Here is an 18,753-nt window from a genome sequence, read left to right as displayed (position 1 = left end):
CAGTTATGTCCATAGGCCATATGATGGAAGCAATTCTTCATTTGAAGTTCTCTTCTCAGGTGTGTCAAGTTGACAGTAATATTAACCAGGATACCTTCCTAAGTATTTTGGTGCATAAATCCTTAGCTCTTTGTTATCACGACAAGAAATAAAGTCAGACTTGAGGAAATAAAAACAGTGATAGAATAGTGGATATATAAAGTATTAGATAGCGCTTGTGGGGTTATAAAATATTAGATAGCACTATCTTTTTAATTTTGTACCTGAAATTATTTCTATTTAAGTACATACATTAATATAGTATATATTAGTAACATCAGTGTGTATGTATCATAAGCAAATAATGCAATAATTAGGCATTATTTGTAGTTTGAACAAATGCTAAGGAAATGGATTTATTTCTATTCGCCAAACTTTGTTAACTTTATGTAGAATATTTTCAGTGCTCATAGTTTTTAGATTACAAGGTTACATTATATTAAATGCTAAATTGCATTTCAGTCTTCAGAGATTACATTGAAATGGGAGGGGTTAGGGTGAATTTACTCTTCTTGATTTTTTTTTTACAATAACTAGATTTAAAAAAACAACTTTTTTTAAAAAGATTTATTTACTTATTATGTATACAGTGTTCTATTTGCATGTATCCCTGCAGGCCAGAAGAGGGAGCCAGATCTCATTACAGATGGTTGTGAGCCACCATATGGGTGCTGGGAATTGAACTCAGGACCTCTGGAAGAATAGCCAGTGTTTTTAACCTTTGAGCCATCTCTCCAGCCCACCACAAAAGCAACTTTTTGATGGAGTCCGTTAACTAACTAACTAACTAACTAACTAACTAACTAACTCTCTCTCTCTCTCTCTCTCTCTCTCTCTCTCTCCTTGTACAACAGTTAAATATACCTTATTACTCTTTAGCAAAATCTGTTATTCATGTTCAGTCTTAGTGGGTTTTGTTTTGTTAGTGGAATCATTTGTGGCGTGTTTCAGTACAGAAACCTTCTTCTTCTTTTCTTATTCTTTACTGTTTAATATACAGGTATATTTTGACAATTGGGGTTTCCCTGATGAGTCATTAAAATAACTGCGTGGGCTGGAAGTTAATAGTAATTTTTCTCAGCACTGCTGTATTTTCTCTGCTGGGTTATAGATTGCCTTTAAAATACAGCCTGAGTGTTAGAGTCAGTGGGTGAAGATTCAGGTAAAGAAGAGAAATGGTCAGTAAAAGAAACACCTGGTGAACCTTTGATGAGCTACTGGGAAAGCCTACTCAAATTATACTTTCTGCAACTTAAACCTAAGGTCAGTGATTGTGGTTTCCTTTTTTTCCTCTGTGAGCTAATTTTCCAGGCATTGTATATAGGCAAATAGAAAATATATTTTTCTGTGATTGAATATGTTTTAAGGTAAACCATGTATAGATTAGCTTGTGGATCAGTTTCTCATGTGTGTGGGATGAAAACTATTGAAACCATCATCACCGAAATTACCTTCCTACATCTAGATGTCTGTGGAATATCTTAATACAGTAATTGCTTTGCTTTTAACATCATTGCTGGGTATTTGATTGGAAAACATTTGAATATTATTGATGTTTGATTGTGCACCATATATGAGTACTAATTATGAGTTTCATATGTGTTTTAGGTTTTCAAAACTAACTAAATACATTTATTGATTCTGAGAATGAATGTCACATGTAGATTTCCTACTCTTTACTGTTAAAAGATTTTACTGCTACTACAGTTGTAACTGCTGGAGGAGACGGAAAATGTAGTTCACCTTGAAAATGATCATGGCTCAGGGAATAAAGAAATTGGGTCAAGCTTAAAATAAATGCAGGTGCAGTGGCAAAAATTTTTAATAAAAATTAAAAATATTCATAGCACTGGAACAAGCTACTTTAGTTCTGTTTTTAATGTATTATTAGTTTGTAATTGAGGTGATTTTAATGGCATTCTCTTGTTGGCCAAGATAAATGCATGAAATACTTATGCAGTTTTCACATTGCAACTCCCTTTTCAGTTGTTCAGGTAAATTGTAGGTAATTCTTAAATACTTCTTTAGATCTTTAGACGATCTTTAGAAATAGTGTTTATGGTATAAAATTTTTGTTCTATTGCTTTGGCTCATATGTCAAATTTAATGTTCAACATTTAATCATTTTCATTAAATCATACTATTGATAATGAATTAAATGTTCATAAAGCTTTCATAGTATAGTAGAGTTTTTCAGTGCTGTCATTAGAGAATAAAATGTGCTGAATCAATGATCATTCTTTCATAAAAGCTTCCTTATTTAAGCAGAAAACTGTAAAAGTTGCTAAACATTTAATCTGAAAATTTTTTTTTTTATGTTCTTCTAGGGAGTAAGGAATGGCCATGTACTCTACTTTATGTCACTTAATGTTCTGAGTGTCCTATGGGAGAGGCTATGTAGTCATTGTTTGGTATCCATTGTACCAGATTTTGTTTTTTGTCTTTTCCCCCTCATTGCTGTTACCAAATACCTGACCAGAAGAAACTTCAGGGAGAAAGGCTTTGTTCGGGCTTGGAGCTTAAGGACTACAGTCCATCCTGATGCAAAGGCTTGGAGGCCCTGCACTGTGCTGTAGCCTTCACCTCTCTCTGCTTCCAGGCTGGAGGCACAGGGACTTCCCCCACCACCATGCCATCTCTAACATGACAGCTACAAACCAAAAGAAACTGTGCCTCTCTTAGGTTACTCTGTGCTGCTTCTTGTCAGGTGATTGTTCATGACAGGGATGAAATAACTCACAGAGAAAGCTGCTCCCGAGGACTTGGCCATTGCTGGAATGGACCTGACCATGTGCTTAGAGAGAGGCCTTTGGAACTGGATTGCCAGAGGAATGTGGGAGAATTTAGGACTCTCCTAGTCAACTGTAAGCAGAATTTAGCCATTCTGAAGAAAAATTGAAAGACTAGAAAATGCTGAGAGAAATGCAGAACATGAACTCTCAGTTCATGGGGTTTCAGAGGGAAATGAGGACTTTATTGGGAACTAAGTTAGAGTCTGTAGTGTTACATTCTGGCAAGAAACAGATTTCATTCTGCAGAAGTACTGAGAAATTAGGTAGCTGGATTCAAAAATAATGCACTAATTTGTTGGGTAAAGGAAATTTCAGGATGGTAGATAGCGTTCTGGCTGTGTCATGGTTTAACCATTTACTGCTCTTAGCCAGTTCTGCAGTAAGGAAGAGCAGAAGGTTATGGTAAATGAAGAATTTAACCAGAAAAAGATTGTAAAATAGTCCTCAGTTGGAGCGGAAGGTATGGAGAAAGTAGCTGTGATTGTTAAAGAAATTAACATCATTAAAGAGAATTGGCAAGCTCTACTTGGAGACTATAGGAAATGTGCCCTGAGGGTAGGATCGCACTCATCAAAGGCTGAATCTGAGACAATGCAAATTCATTTGAAAGAAGAGCCAGAATTGAGAGTGTTGCCTAAGGGGTTCCCTGTGGGATATAAACTGCCTAGGGAATTCTTTTCTCAGAGCAATTCTAGAGGGCCACTGGTCCAAGGGGATCAGGCTACATTTCCAGCTGACAACAGAACTTGGCAGTGCTGCCCATATGGTTCTGGTTTTTCAGACATGATAAATGAAAAAGTTAGGGAGTCATAGAAGCTTGAATCAAAGTTGCTCAAAGCCTCTGAGGAAAGGCAGTGTGTGGCAGTCAGATTCCCTGCATTGAGTCCTTAAAAATGAAGCTGTGAAATGAAACTCAAGTGACAACAGAAACCCCAGCAATGTTAGAGAGGCCTGGACCATTGGCCATCCACTGTGGAAGGCTGCAGAGTGGAGGCTGTCTCTATTTAGGCAAGCAGCAGAGCTTCCCAATGCTGTAGGAGCCTACATGATTCCACCACAAGTCCCAGAGGACAGCTAGGGAGCTCCAGGACTTGCCCTGCTAGTCTTCAGTCTGGTCCTCTCACTTCTTTTAGGAGCATGAGTGTTTACTCTGTGTCATTTTTATTGGAATCATACAACCCCCCTCCCCCTTTTTTTTTGGTCTGTCTGTGAATAACACTTAAGAGATTGCATGAATCTCAGAAATACTTAAAATTTTTTAACAGCACTGAAAATGTTTGACTCAGGAGACCTTTAGAGATAGACTAGATGCATTTTGGTTTATGAAATGAAAATCACACTTTAGGTATTGGGGTAGAATTATGATTTAAAGTGATGTGTTAGGTGTCAAGTTAATGGAGGGGACATAATCTTTTTTGTCAGCCAGACTGGATGTAAAGTCATCATGGAAACACTGCTGTGTCCATGTGGTGTTTCCAGAAAGGCTTAAGTAAAGGAAGACTCACCTGTGAATGTCTGTGGCCCCATCCTGTAGGCTAGGATCCTAGACTGAATATAAAGGAAAAAAACAAAAATCAAGCTAAGCACCATATTCATCTCTCTGCTTCCTGACTGCAAATACTGTCTTGTGTAGGCTTAACAACATCTTTTGGCAGACACATCATCTTAACCTACTGCCATCTAGGAGATTCTGTCCTTGATTTAGAACTAGAACTTTAAAATCAGAGGCCCTTTTAGCTTTTTCCAAGTACTGTCTCCTTAGCCCCTGCTAGTAGTCTGAAAATGCCTGTATGGCCTGCCTGCTTGGGCATGTGCCATTATATGAGGGTAACCATCTGCAGGTTTCTCTGGCTGCTATTACAGTGGACAAACAGAGCACTGCCTTTATATTTTACAAATATCATAATAGCTAAGTAGGTGTTTTCTGCCTCATGCTTACTTATTTCAAACAGTGTTTCTAAAACAAAAGGCCAAGCACAGTGAAAATATTTAAACCATTCCTTAATATGCTCTAGTGACATTTGGTTTGAATCTTTTATTTAAAAATTAGTTCCCCCATTTTGTTCGTATCTAGTGAAAAATCACCTCTCTTCCATGTTGTGCTTCAAGAAGAGTACAGGGAAGAATACATTTTCTTCTTGCCACAGAAGTTCCAATAGAAGTAGTAGGGGTGCTTCCAGGATATGTCTGTTTCCATAAAACAAGCAGAACAAATTCCATGAATCAAAGCCACAAAGTATAGTGTTCAGGGATGGTAGGACATAGTTACTTTCCCTAGAAAAATATCCCAAATGTAGGCACACCCATTAGCCACTAGAAAAATGTTCAAATAAATGCTACTTTAAACCTGTACACTTCCCTCTTATGGAGCTATTAAAGGGATAGCAATCTACTATAGCTATAATCTTTTTTATTTATTTTTTTTTTCTATTTTTGACCTCCCTCATGCTTTGTTTTAGATTTGCTCACTGCATCTCAGTCAACAGGAGCATCTACATGAGCTTCCTCCACAATGAATGGCTGATGGCTCGTTGAAAAACTTGTGATTCAAACTCATATAAAAAATTTGTAAAATAAACATGTGGCATGCCTTTGATTAATCATAGAAAAGGGCACAATGATGTAGACTTAGAAAGCAAGTTATTTTGAAAATGCTTTTAACCTGTATTGCTTGAAATCTTTGATACAATTTTGTAAATTCTCTTCATTAGTCTCTTGAATATTTTTAAGGTGTTTTTATCACCATCATTTGAAGGATTAATCACTTCCCTCTATTGAATGTTTCCGAAAACACATTGAATGCTGTGTCATGAAAGCAGGAGGGAGAACCCCATAGCTAGCCTAACAACACTGCTCTCAGTAGCTAAACCCTAAGTTTCTTTCTGACCCCAAACTGTGGGGTTCTGGAACTGTTATTTGAAATACCAGCTGCTGATGAGAAATGAAATGGATTTCAGACTCACATGCATAGTCACTTTTCCTTTCTGTTCTTGATAGGAGGCCTTGATTGAACGTACCTGAATTTAAAACTCTGGTATATTCAGTGATACACACTTTTGTTAGATAGTGATTTATACATTTTAGAGGGGCTAAATATCTTATTTCTTTGGTAAGCTGCTATTCCCCATAGAATCTAATTTTATCTTTATAACTTGCCTCTAAGGTTGGAACTGTATCTTAATTTTATAGATGAGTCTTTCAAAGTCAGGCAACTTATCAATAAAAGTCAGGTAACTTGCCAATATCCTACAGCTAGAAAGTAAACAGAATCAGACTTGTCTCTTTCTGGTAAATACTGCATCTTATTTTGCATGTAAGTGAATTAATCTCTTTGCCTCCCCCTTTTTTTGCCTCTCCCCTCCACTCTCATGTGCTTGCACACACACATACATACACACACATGCACAAACACACACACCACTCTTCTCTCTCAAGATACTCATTGGAAGATTCATACATCAGTAATTTAAAAAATTTTTTAATTTAGCCATTAATTTGAAAACCATATGATATTTTGCTATGAAATACATATTCAGTAGACCTCATTTTGAAAAAAATGAAGGACAGTTTTATTAGGAAAGAACATTATTGAGTCATTGAGACTAAGAATGTAGTATGCAACATTATTTAACATTAGTTTAAAAAGCTATATACTATTTATTTTTCTCCAATGTAATTATGCTGTAAACTTTATTATGCACACAGGTTTGTGTTATACCAGGAATTTTTTTTCCAAATTTTAATGTACTTAAATATGCCTAATATAAACTTTCTTGTGTCAAACTCTCAAAGTATGAACAAACAGTGGCTACTGAGTCATGTTGAACCAGACTTTCTTCTTACCTCCACATATAACATTCTGCTAGCCATGGTTGGTATTTGTAGAGACCCTGCCCCCCAAACCTTCTGGTACTCTATATAACCATGGTAGAGTAAGTTGAATGATGTAATACTTTTCTATCTTCCTTCTATCTCCATGGCCTGCCCAATGCACTAAAATACTCTTCCATTACCTAAAATACATAAATTCATTATAATGCCAGTTGCCAATACAACTTTTGTATGTACCACTTAACACTCATTTGTTTTCTTACTTCTTTTTTTTTTCTTTTTTTGAGACATTCTCTGTGTATCCCTAGCTGTCCTGGAACTTACTCTGTAGATCATGCTGGCCTTGACTTCACACATCCACCTGCTTCTGCCTTCTGAGAGTTGAGATTAAAGGCATGTGCTATCACCACCCAGCTCCTTTTTTGTTGTTGTTGTTGTTGTTGTTTTTAAAATTTATTTTATTAAATTTTCTATTCATTTTACGTACCAACCACAGATCCCCCTCTCCTCCCTACTCCCGCCTCCCCCCAGCCTTCCTCCCAACCCACCTCCCATTCCTACCTCCTCCAAAGCAAGGTCTCCCATGGGGAGTCAGCAGAGCCTGGTGCATTCAATTAAGGCAGGTCCAAGCCCCTCCTTCCTGCACCAAGGCTGTGCAAGGTGTCCCACCATAGGCACTGGGCTCCAAAAAGCTGCCTCATGCACCAGGAATGGATCCTGATCCCATTGCCTGGGAACCCCCTAAACAGTTCACACTAAACAACTGTGTTGCCTATTCAGAGGGCCTAGTCCAGTACCATGGGGGCTTCATAGCTATTGGTCCACAGTTCATGCATTTCCACTAGTTTGGTTGGCTGTCTCTGTATGTTTTCCTATCATGATCTCAATGTCACTTGTTCATATAATTCCTCCTCTCTCATCCATTAGACTCCTGGAGCTCAGCCTGGCGCCCGGCCGTGGATCTCTGCATCTGCTTCCATCATTCACTGGATTAAGGCTCTTTGATGACAGGGTATTCATCCATCTGATCACCATTGTAGGCCAGTTCAGGCATTCTCTCAATTATTGCCAGTAGTCTAAGGTGGGGTCATCCTTGTGGATTCTTGGGAACTTCCTTAGCACTCTGTTTCTCCCTATTCCCATGATGTCTTCATTTATCATGGTATCTCTTCCTTGCTCTCCCACTCTGTCCCTGTTCCAGCTCAAAACTTCCATTCTGCTATGTTCTCATTCCCCCATCCCTTGCCCTCCACTACCCCTCCTCACCCGCAGTTTGCTCATGTAGATCTCATATATTTCTCCTTCACTGGGCAACCCATGCATCCCTCCTAGGGTCCTCTTTGTTTGCTAGTCTCCCTAGAGCTGTTGGTTGCAGTCTGGTTATTTGTCTTTACGTTTGGTATCCACTTATGAGTGAGTATATCCCATGTTTGTCCTTCTGAGTCTCGCTTACTTCACTCAGGATAATATTTTCTAGATCCATCCATTTACCTGCAAATTTCATGATGCCATTATTTTTCTATTCTGGGTAATACCCCATTGTGTATATGTGCCACATTTTCTTAGTCCATTCTTCGGTTGAGTGGCATCTAGATTGTTTCCAGGTTCTGGCTATTATGAGTAATGCTGCTGTGAACATAGTTGAGCATGTGTCCTTGTGGTATGATTGAGCATTACTTGGGTATATGCCCAAGAGTGGTATAGCTGAGTCTTGAGGTAGATTGATTCCCAATTTTCTGAAAAACCGCCATACTGATTTCCAAAGTGGCTGTACAAGTTTGCATTCCCACCAACAGTGGAGGAGTGTTCCCCTTGCTGTGTATCCTCTCCAACGTAAGCTGTCTTCAGTGTTTTTGATCATAGCCATTCTGACAGGTGTAAGATGGTATCTCAGAGTCATTTTGATTTGCATTTCCCTGATGACTAAGGATATTGAGCCGTTCCATAAATGTTTTTCAGCCATTTGTGATTCTTCTGTTGAGAATTCTCTGTTTAGCTCTGTAGCCCATTTGTTAATTGGATGGTTCAATATTTTGATGTCTAGTTTCTTGAATTCTTTATATATTTTAGACATCAGCCCTCTGTCAGATGTGGGGTTGGTGAAGATCTTTTCCCATTCTGTAGGATGTCTTTTTGGCTCATTGACTGTGTCCTTTGTCCTACAAAAGCTTCTTAGTTTAAGGAGGTCCCATTTATTAATTGTTTCTCTCAATGTCTGTGCTACTGGTGTTATATTTATGAAGTGGTCTCCTGTACCAATGCATTCAAGACTACTTCCTACTTTCTCTTTTAACAAGTTCAACGTAACTGGATTTATGTTGAGGTCTTTGATCCACTTGTACTTGAGTTTTGTGCACGGCGACGGATATGGATCTATTTGTAATCTTCTACATGTTGACATCCAGTTATGCCAGTACCATTTGTTGAAGATGCTTTCTTTTTTCCATTGTATGATCTTGGCTTCTTTTTCAAAAATCAGGTGTTTATAGGTGTTCGAATTAATGTCAGGGTCTTCAATTTGATTCCATTGGTCCACATGTTGGTTTTTATGCCAGTACCAAGCTGTTTTTTTTACTATAGCTCTATAGTATAGTTTGAGGTCAGGGATCCTGTTGCCTCCAGAGGTTGCTTTATTGAACAGTATTCTTTTAGCTATGCTGGGTTTTTTGTTTTTCCATATGAAGTTGAGTATTTTTCTTTCCAAGTCTGTGATGAATTGTGTTGGGATTTTGATGGGGATTGCATTGAATGTGTAGATTGCTTTTAGTCTGATTGCCATTTTTACTATTTTAATCCTACCTATCTGTGAGCATCGGAGATCTTTCTATTTGTTGATATCTTCTTCAGTTTATTTCTTCAGAGATTTGAAGTTCTCATCGTACAGGTCCTTCACTTGCTTTGTTAGAGTTACCCCAAGATATTTTATATTATTTGTGGCTGTTGTAAAGGGTGATGTTTCTCTGATTTCTTTCTCAGCCCATTTATCATTTGTATATAGGAGGACTATTAATTTTTTTGAGTTAATCTTGTATCCTGCCACATTACTGAAGGAGTTTATCAGCTGTAGGAGTTCCCTGGTAGATGATACTATCATATCATCTGCAAATAGTGAAAGTTTGACTTCTTCCTTTCCAGTTTCTATCCCCCTTATGTTCATTTGTTGTCTTATTGGTCTATCTAGAACTTCAAGTACTATATTGAATAAATAAGGGGAGAGTGGCCATCCTTGTCTTGTTCCTGATTTTAGTGGAATTGCTTTGAGTTTCTCTCCATTTAATTTGATGTTGGCTGTTGGCTTGCTGTAAATTGCCTTTATTATGTTTAGATATGTTCCTTGTATTCTTGACCTTTCTAGGACCTTTATCATGAAGGGGTGTTGGATTTTGTCAAAGGCTTTTTTACCATCTGATGAGATGATCATGTGTGTTTTTTTTTTCTCCAGTTTGTTTATATGGTGTATCACATTGACAGATTTTCATATATTGAACCATCCTCGCATCCCTAGGATGAAGCCTACTTGGTCATAGTGGATATTTTTTTGATGTGTTCTTAGATTCGGTTTGCCAATATTTTATTGAGTATTTTTGCATCTGTGTTCATGAGGGAGATTGGTCTGTAATTCTCTTTTCTTTGTTTCCTCTTTGTGTGGTTTGGGTATCAGGGTAACTGTAGCCTCATAAAAAGAGTTCGGTAATGTTCCTTCTGGGTCTATTGTGTGAACAATTTGAAGAGTATTTGAATTAGCTTTTCTTTGAAAATCTGGTAGAATTCTGTGCTGAAGCCATCTGGTCCTGGGCTTTTTAGGTTTGGAGACCTTTAATGATGTCTCTATTTTTTTTTTTTTTTTTTTTTTTTTTAGGGGTTATTGGTCTATTTAAATAGTTTATCTGGTCTTGATTTAACTTTGGTACATGTTACCTATCCAGAAAATTGTCCATTTCTTTCAGATTTCCCAATTTTGTGGAGTATAGGTTTTTGAAGTATGACCTGATGATTTTCTGAATTTCCTCATTGTCTGTTGTTATGTCTCCCTTTTCATTTCTGATTTTGTTAATTTGGATGCTCTCTCTCTCTCTCTCTCTCTCTCTTGGCCTTTTGCTTAATTTGGATAAGTGCTGGTTATCTTGTTGATTTTCTCAAAGAACCAACTCTTTGTTTCATTGATTCTTTGTATTGTTCTCTTTGTTTCTATTTTATTGATTTCAGCCCACAATTTGATTATTTCCTGGCGTATTCCTTCTGGGTGAGTTTGCTTCTTTCGGTTCTAGAGCTTTCAGGTGTGTTGTTAAGTCATTATGTGAGATTTCTCCATCTTCTTTATGTGGGCATTTAGTCCTATGAATTTTCTCTTAGCACTGCTTTCATAGTGTCTCATAAGTTTGGGTATGTTGTACTTTCATTTTCATTGAATTCTAGAAAATCTTTTTTTTTTTTTTTTTTTTTTTTTTTCAAGACAGGGTTTCTCTGTGTAGCTTTGCGCCTTTCCTGGAACTCAACTCTGTAGCCCAGGCTGGCCTGGAACTCACAGAGATCTGCCTGGGATTAAAGGCGTGCGCCACCGCCGCCCGGCTAGAAAATCTTTAACTTCTTTCTTCCTTTATTCCTTGACCCATTGATGATTCAGTTGGGCATTATTCAGTTTCCATGAGATTGTAGGCTTTCTGTAATTTTTGTTGTTGTTGAAATTTAACTTTAAGCCATGGTGGTCTGGCTTGGCTTGGCCAGGAGGTTCTTTCTTTTCTTTTTTTTTTTTTTTTTTTTTTTTTTAATCTGTTGAGATTTGCTTTGTGACCGAGCATGTGGTCAATTTTAGAGAAGGTTCCATGGGGTACTGAGAAGAAGGTATATTCTTTTGTGTTAGGCTGGAATGTTCTGTAGATATCTATTAAGTCTATTTGAGTCAAAATAGCTGTTAGTTCCCTTATTTCTCTGTTAAGTTTCAGTCTGGCAGACCTGTCCATTGGTGAGATTGTGGTGTTGAAATCTCCTACTACTGGTGTGTGGGGTTTAATGTGTGATTTAAGCTTTAGCAGTGTTTCTTTTACAAATGTGGTTGCCCTTGTATTTGGGGCATAAATGTTCAGAATTAAGACTTCATCTTGGTGGACTTTCCTTGTGATAAGTAAGTAATGTCCTTCCCAATCTCTTTCTATTGATTTTAGTTTGAAGTCTATTTTATTAGATATTAGGGTAGCTATATCAGCTTGCTTGTTTTGTTTTTTCCTTCCTTCCTTCCTTCCTTCCTTCCTTCCTTCCTTCCTTCCCTCTTTCTCTCTCTCTCCCCCCCTCTCCCTCCCTCCCTTCCTTTCTTTCTTTCTTCTTTTTTTTCTTTTTTGTTTTGCAAAACAGGGTTTCTCTGTGTAGTTTTGGTTCCTGTCCTGGATCTCGATCTGTAGCCCAGGCTGGCCTTGAACTCACAGAGATCCACCTGCCTCTGCCTCCTGAGTGCTGGAATTAAAGGCATGTGCCACCACTGCCAGGCTTACCAGCTTGCTTCTTATGTCCATTTGATTGGATAGTCTTTTCCTAGCCTTTCACTCTGAGATAGTGTCTGTCTTTAAAGTTGAGGTGTATTTCTTGTATACAGTGGAAGGATGGGTCCTGATTTCATATGCATTCTGTTAGCTTGTGTATTTTATAGGCGAATTGAGACCATTGATATTAATGGATATTAATGACCAGTGATTGTTAATTCCTGTTATTTTTTGGTGGTAGTGTTGTTATGTGTTTACCTTGTTTTGAATTTATTGGTGTGGGATTATCTATTGCCCGAGTTTTCATGGATGTGTTTAATTTCCTTAGGTTAGATTTTTCTTTCTAGTGCTTTCTGTAGGGCTGGATTTGTGGATAGGTTTTGTTTAAATCTGGTTTTATCATGGAATATTTTGTTTACTCCATCTATGGTGATTTATAATTTTGCTGGGTATAATAGTCTGGGTTGGCATCCATGGTCACTTAGTGTCTGCATAATGTCTGTCCAGGATCTTCTGGCTTTCAGAGTATCCATTGAGAAGCCTGATGGGTCTGCCTTTATATGTTACTTGGCCTTTTTCCTTTGCAGTTCTTTTTTTTTTTTTTTTTTTTTATTCTGCTTGTTTAGTGGTTTGATTATTATGTGGGGAGGGCTTTTTTTTTGATCCAGTCTACTTGGTGTTATGTAAGCGTCTTGTATCTTCATAGGCATTTCCTTCTTTAGGTTAGGAAAGTTTTCTTCCATGATTTTGTAGAATATATTTTCTGTGCCTTTGAGTTGGTATTCTTCTCCTTCTTGTATTATTATTCTTAGGTTTGGTCTTTTCATGTTGTCCCAAATTTCCTGGAGGTTTTGTGTTATGATTTTTTTGGCTTCGGTGTTTTCTTTGACTGACGTATCTATTTCCTCTATTGTATTTTCAATGTCAGAGATTCTCTCTTCCATCTCTTGTTTTCTGTTGGTTATGCTTGCATCTGTAGTTCCTGTTCGTTTACACAGATTTTCCATTTCCAGTATTCCCTCAGTTTGGGTCTTTTTTATTGCCTCTATTTCAGTTTTCAAATTTGGAGATGGGGCCTTTCCTGTTCCCAGTCTGTGTAGGGCGTGTTTATGGGTATGGTAGTCACTGGTGTTGTAGGGGATGGTTATCTTTGCGAGGTGACAGGGGCTGCTATATACTATTTAAAAAGAGTGTTATTTCCTTCATTCACAAAAGGAAATTCAGACACTTGGAGTATTTTTCTAGCAGTAAAGCATTTATGTACGGAATGATATTCCCCCCTTATCACAGGAAAGAACGTATAATTTAAAATATGTATAAAGTTTTCAATATTTATACATATTTTTATTTTATTGAGCACATGAACAAATATATTAAATGGAAAATTGTTTGATAACCACTGTTTATGATGAAATTTTATCATAGCTTAAGAACTCAGCCATTAGTATTTTATTCTCCTAATAGTTTTCTTGTTTGATAAAAGTGGTAGAAACCTTCGTGGCTCACAGACATATATATTTAACACAAGTTTTTGGTGTTGCAGTAGAGGGTAGGATATTGAAAATAGACAAAATAGACAGTGGGGAATTAATTGATTAAGGTATGCATAGTGTTGTTGTTCGAGTCTTAGGTGGTCATTTAATAAAAAAACTGCTGTGGATATTAATTGCTCTGTATAAATAAACACTGATTGGCCAGTAGCCAGACAGGAAGTATAGGCAGGACTAACAGAGAAGAGAATTGAGGGAACAGGAAGGCAGAGGGACACACTGCCTACAGCTGCCACCAGGACAAGGAAGATGTAAGGTACCAATAAGCCACGAGCCACGTGGCAAAGTATAGGTTAATAGAAGTGGGCTAAATATAAGAGATAATAATAGGCCTGAGCCATTGGCTAAGCAATTTAAATAATGTAAGAGTCTGTGTGTTTATTTTATAAGTGGGCTCTGGGACTGGCAGGACTTGGTGGGAGCTGGAGAGAAATTCTCCAGCTACACCAAGTCAGATATCAGGGTGAAAGCTGAAAGATCAGAGAAGCAGAGCAGCCAGCCACTAGTTCTTACCTCTATGAAAACCTTAGCCTAAAGAGGGTGAGTTCCTGTTTCCTCATGCCTTTTAGGCCTTTCTCTACCCTGTCATATTACTTCCTGAGATTAAAGATGTTTATGTTTCCTAAGCAAAGGCATGAGATCTCAAGTGCTGGGATGAAAGGTGTGTGCCACCACTGCCTAATCTAGTGGCTGGCTCTGTCCTCTGATCCTCAGACACGTTTATTAGGGTATACAATGTATTACCACACAGTGTGGCTCAAGAAGTTATGTCCTAATGTTTTCAATGCTAGAAATTTGACTTTTAGATATAAATATACTTTCTTTTACATATGGATTTACTGGGAGAAGTGATAACCAGTGGACTTAAAGATGAAGTGACAGGAGAGTTACAGTATCAGATAATTATTGAACACACACACAAAAAAAGCCTTAAAAATGAAGCAGGGTCATCATGACTTCAAGGCCAGACTTCTCTACATAATGAGATCCTGTTTTAGAAAAGTAAGAATTCTTAGGTAACCAGTTCAGAGGCCATCTATGAAAGCCCTAGGTCAAGCAGTGTCCAAGATAACCAAGTCAGGTTCAGCACTGAACTAGCAAAAAAGTGAGAGAACATAGTAGGGAAGGATTTTATGCTTCTGGGTAGGACAATAAATTAGAAGTAAATTTAGGGCCTGAGAAAAACAGAAATAATGAAAATAGAGACATCTTTATTTCTTTTAATATAAATATATTGATTGATGACTTTATCCCATAAGTGTTAATTTTTGTTGTTGTTTTTAAAAGGAGATCTTATTGTCTTTTGGTTGTATGCCTTTAATAGCTGATCTTTCTCTTAAGCCTTGATTGTGTTTATTTTTTAAAAATTACACATAACAGAATGCTTATTTTCCTTTTTCAGTTTTTAAGTATGCTTTTATTAGAATTGTATGTTTCATTTGAAAAAAACACATATGTATCTATATATATTTTTTTTGTGTGTTAAGTCTGAAGATTTGAACAGGCCAATGAGTGTTCTCATCATCGAGGCATTTTATGGAGGATCCCATCGACAACTGGTAGAGTTACTCCAAGAAGAATTAGACAATTGTGTCCTCTACACCCTTCCTGCAAAGAAATGGCATTGGAGAGCACGGACAGCAGCTTTATACTTCTCACAGAGTATTCCCAGCAGCGAGCACTACAGGTAATGAGGGCTCTATTTTGCTTTTAAAGTACTATCAGGGTATTGCTTCAGTGTCTCTAGAATTTCTCTGACTGTGGACTTGGTAGATAGAAAGAACTTTATAAAACACAGAAAATTTTGAGAAGAAAGTACTGATTACATTTTAGGGGGAGAGCAAGTAATGTGGAATATGTTGGAGGTTTGTTGATTCTTGTTTTCGACAATTTTGTACATGTATATTGTATGTTGTTGTTATACTCTCCTGCTCCTATTACTGTTTCTTACATTTTTCCTGATTGTTAAGTGGTGGAAGACCATCTGACAGTGGCTCCTGTATCTAGTGTTCTTACTCTTTTGGAGTCCTGTCTATAGGACTGTGTTGGTTTAGTTGTGGTGAGGAGTGCCTGGGTGATATGAATGGAGCTGAAGCAGATAAGTTGTTGGAGAAAAGGTACTTTTCATTTCTCATGAAATGAGTTAGTCACTTATCAAAGGATCAGGCATCTCTACTCTCTTGGAATGTTCCCTAGACTAACATCAAGGAAATTTCATTCATTTTTCTTTTTGTAGTATTGTCACAGAACTGACATTATCATTGCTATTTAAAGTCCTGCTTTCTCCCCTCTGAAATTCTGTTTGTTGATCTGTGTGAGCTAATGTGGCAAAGACTGTTGTCACTTACTAGCCTTCCTTATCAACAGAATCAGAGTTTTATTTGGGGTGGCTAAACATCAAGCAAGCTCTAGGTATGAAACATTTTTGACCTAAGGTTTTTATGAAATCTCAATCTCTTTTGTCAAATTCCTGATTGTTCTTTGCAGTTAGAATTGGTCAGTCTCTGTATCATGGCAAATTAAAGTTAAGTAGATGTCCCCTGGAGTGCTTTCTATAAAGGAGTTTTTTTTAAATTTTATTTACTTATTTATTTTGTTTTTTCTAGACAGGGTTTCTCTGTGTAGTTTTGGTACCTGTCCTGGATCTCGCTCTGTAAACCAGGCTGGCCTTGAACTCACAAAGATCCTCCTGGCTCCGCCTCCCGTGTGCTGGGATTAAAGGCTTACACCACTTCCGCCAGGCTGTAAAGGAGTTTATTAACTATGTATATTATATTAAGGAAGAAAAGAGGTGCCTTCCTGCTTAGGTATTTGACTGTAGTTGTGATGTGCTGGCCAAGTGTGAGGACTGAAGAATAGGATTGTCACAAGAGGCTGATGAAAGGCTGTAAAGCTCTTTCATTTTGCACAGTTTAGTACACAGTCTCCTACAATACCCTTTATCTCTGAAAACTTCTAGAAATGCTTTGTAAAATACATCTGATTTCCCTTCATTTACTCAATCACAAGAAATCTTAAGGAGTTACAGTGGGGAAGACTCCAGGAAATGGGTTAACTGTTTCTGAAGCCTTGTCTAATTTCATAAAGGCAACTAAATAAATAGACATAGGAAGAAGGAAATAAACCAGCAGGAGTTACCCTGAGTATAGTAGAGAGTTAGATGAGAGGTGTATGTACAGTCAAAGTATATAATGTAAATGGGAGAAAATGTCATAATGAAACCTATTCACTTAAGGCATGCTAATATCTAATACACACACACACACACACACACACACACACACACACACACACACGCACACACACAACCTAAAGGGACAGCTAATGTTCCTTCCCTCTCTTTCCTTTCCTACTCCTAGTTTATATGGAAGGGCATTGAAATCTCCCACTGTAATTGTAGTTTTGTCTATTTTTTTCTAAACTATCATTCATTTTGGCTTTTTCTTTAACTTGTATGTAGAAATATGAACATAGCACTTACTAATATGGTCACATAATGTTTTGATACATGTTTCATGGGCTATTGTATTAGTTACTTTTCTCTCCAAATGCACGGCAGAAAGCAATGTCAGAAAGGCAGGGTTCAGTTTGTTTCCCAGTTCAGAGGAGAACAAAACAACATGGCAAAGCGTAGCAGCCAAATTGTGGTTGTGTCCATGACAATGAACAAGAAGCAGAGACAGGGTGTCACTGGTGCTACCCTGGTTTTCACTTCCCATTGGATAATGCCACCTTACTTAGGATGAGTCTTCCTACCTCATTGGAAATACCTGAAAGTGTGCCTGGTTAGTGCCCTTGACCTTTCTTAATCCAACAAAGTTGGCAATGAAAATTATCTCTCATGATCTTTAAATTACATTAAATATTTTAAGCCTTTACCATTTCAGGGTGGTAAAAACATTCAGAATACTTTAATCTTGATTATATATTAGTGCCCATAGTTCTCCTACAGAGCAGCAACATACCAAAACTTTTTATTCCTGAGAGCTTTCTCTATCGACTTATAAAAGACTCTTTAAGACTTAATAGAGTAGGGGAAAGCCACACAACATTACTACTTGCCACTTTTGGTATAAAGAAAATGGTAAAAGAATGAGACACAAGAAGGGCATTCTGGGGAATATTGTAGCAGAATTACTTCCCTAGCCATTATCCTGAGACCTTTCTTGTTCCCTGGCCTGCTTCCTATTGGTGATCTATGCAGGTTTTTGCTTCTGTGGGCAGCTGCTCTACATGTATACAGCTGGCTGAGAATAGCCCCAGACAAATAATCCTTGCCTGTCAGATGAACTGTTTATAAAGTATATACAGAAACAAGCTTATAGACAGACATTCCTGAACAGCCTATTCATTAGAACACGTGAAAGCATAATTGTGGTTACCTCAGGTATCAAAGGGGAAAACATCAAATATACCAAAAAGTAGAACTGATTATAAAGAATGTCATGGTCTGAGTTGCATTCACATCCATACCATGTTTTAAAATTTTAATTTTATTATATATCTGTTTTTAGTTGGTATATGCAAGGCCTTTCAAACCTTTTGGCTCAAGAAAGAATCCCTCTTGGTTGTACTTCGATGTAAACTGGAAAGTTAACAATAGCAGCAGTGGAAAATAGTGAAATTAAAAGTATATATATATATATATATATATATATATATATATATAATATAGATAAACAGAAAGTAGTTACTTGAAATACAGAAGTGGGTAGACTACAGGCACATTAAAGGCACAAATTTTTGTAATTAAAAATATATAGCATGGATTGATAAAAAATTGAAAAATCTATGTCTTGGTTAGGTTTTGTATAGCTGCAATGAAACACCATGACCCAAAAGCAAGTTGGAGATGAAAGGTTTTATACTTTCCACATTGCTGTTCATCACTGAAGGAAGTCAGGACAGGAATTCAAGCAGGGGAGGAGTCAGGAACGGATGCAGAATCCATGACGGGGAGCTGCTTGCTTGCTTGCTTGCTTGCTCTGGCTTGCTCAGCCTGCTTTCTTATAGAACCCAGGACCAGCAGCTCCGGGTTGCATCACAAACCATGGGCTGGGCCCCCTC

General features: G+C 37.5%; 1 protein-coding gene across 14 annotated transcripts in view; it reads left to right on the top strand.

The window, feature by feature from the left end:
- Window positions 1-18,753, top strand: part of Gtdc1 (glycosyltransferase like domain containing 1) — a 376,640-nt gene that overhangs the window by 118,878 nt on the left and 239,009 nt on the right. For 9 of the 14 annotated variants that reach the window (XM_052726350.1, XM_052726348.1, XM_052726347.1 and 6 more), the window contains one exon: window positions 15,174-15,373. The exons of 3 other annotated variants lie outside the window; for them this stretch is intronic. In XM_052726350.1, the coding sequence (XP_052582310.1) occupies window positions 15,195-15,373 (179 nt within the window). In that variant the 5' untranslated portion in view covers window positions 15,174-15,194. Of the gene's footprint in view, window positions 1-1,283; window positions 1,303-2,883; window positions 2,904-15,173; window positions 15,374-18,753 lie in introns of those variants that run through there. 2 more of the 14 variants (XM_052726343.1, XM_052726349.1) reach the window with 2 other exon arrangements.

This window comes from Peromyscus californicus, unplaced genomic scaffold (assembly GCF_007827085.1).
Source record: "Peromyscus californicus insignis strain IS unplaced genomic scaffold, ASM782708v3 Scaffold_7__1_contigs__length_154581171, whole genome shotgun sequence".
NCBI classification, from domain to species: domain Eukaryota; kingdom Metazoa; phylum Chordata; class Mammalia; order Rodentia; family Cricetidae; genus Peromyscus; species Peromyscus californicus.
This window is presented reverse-complemented; position numbering and strand designations above follow the sequence as displayed.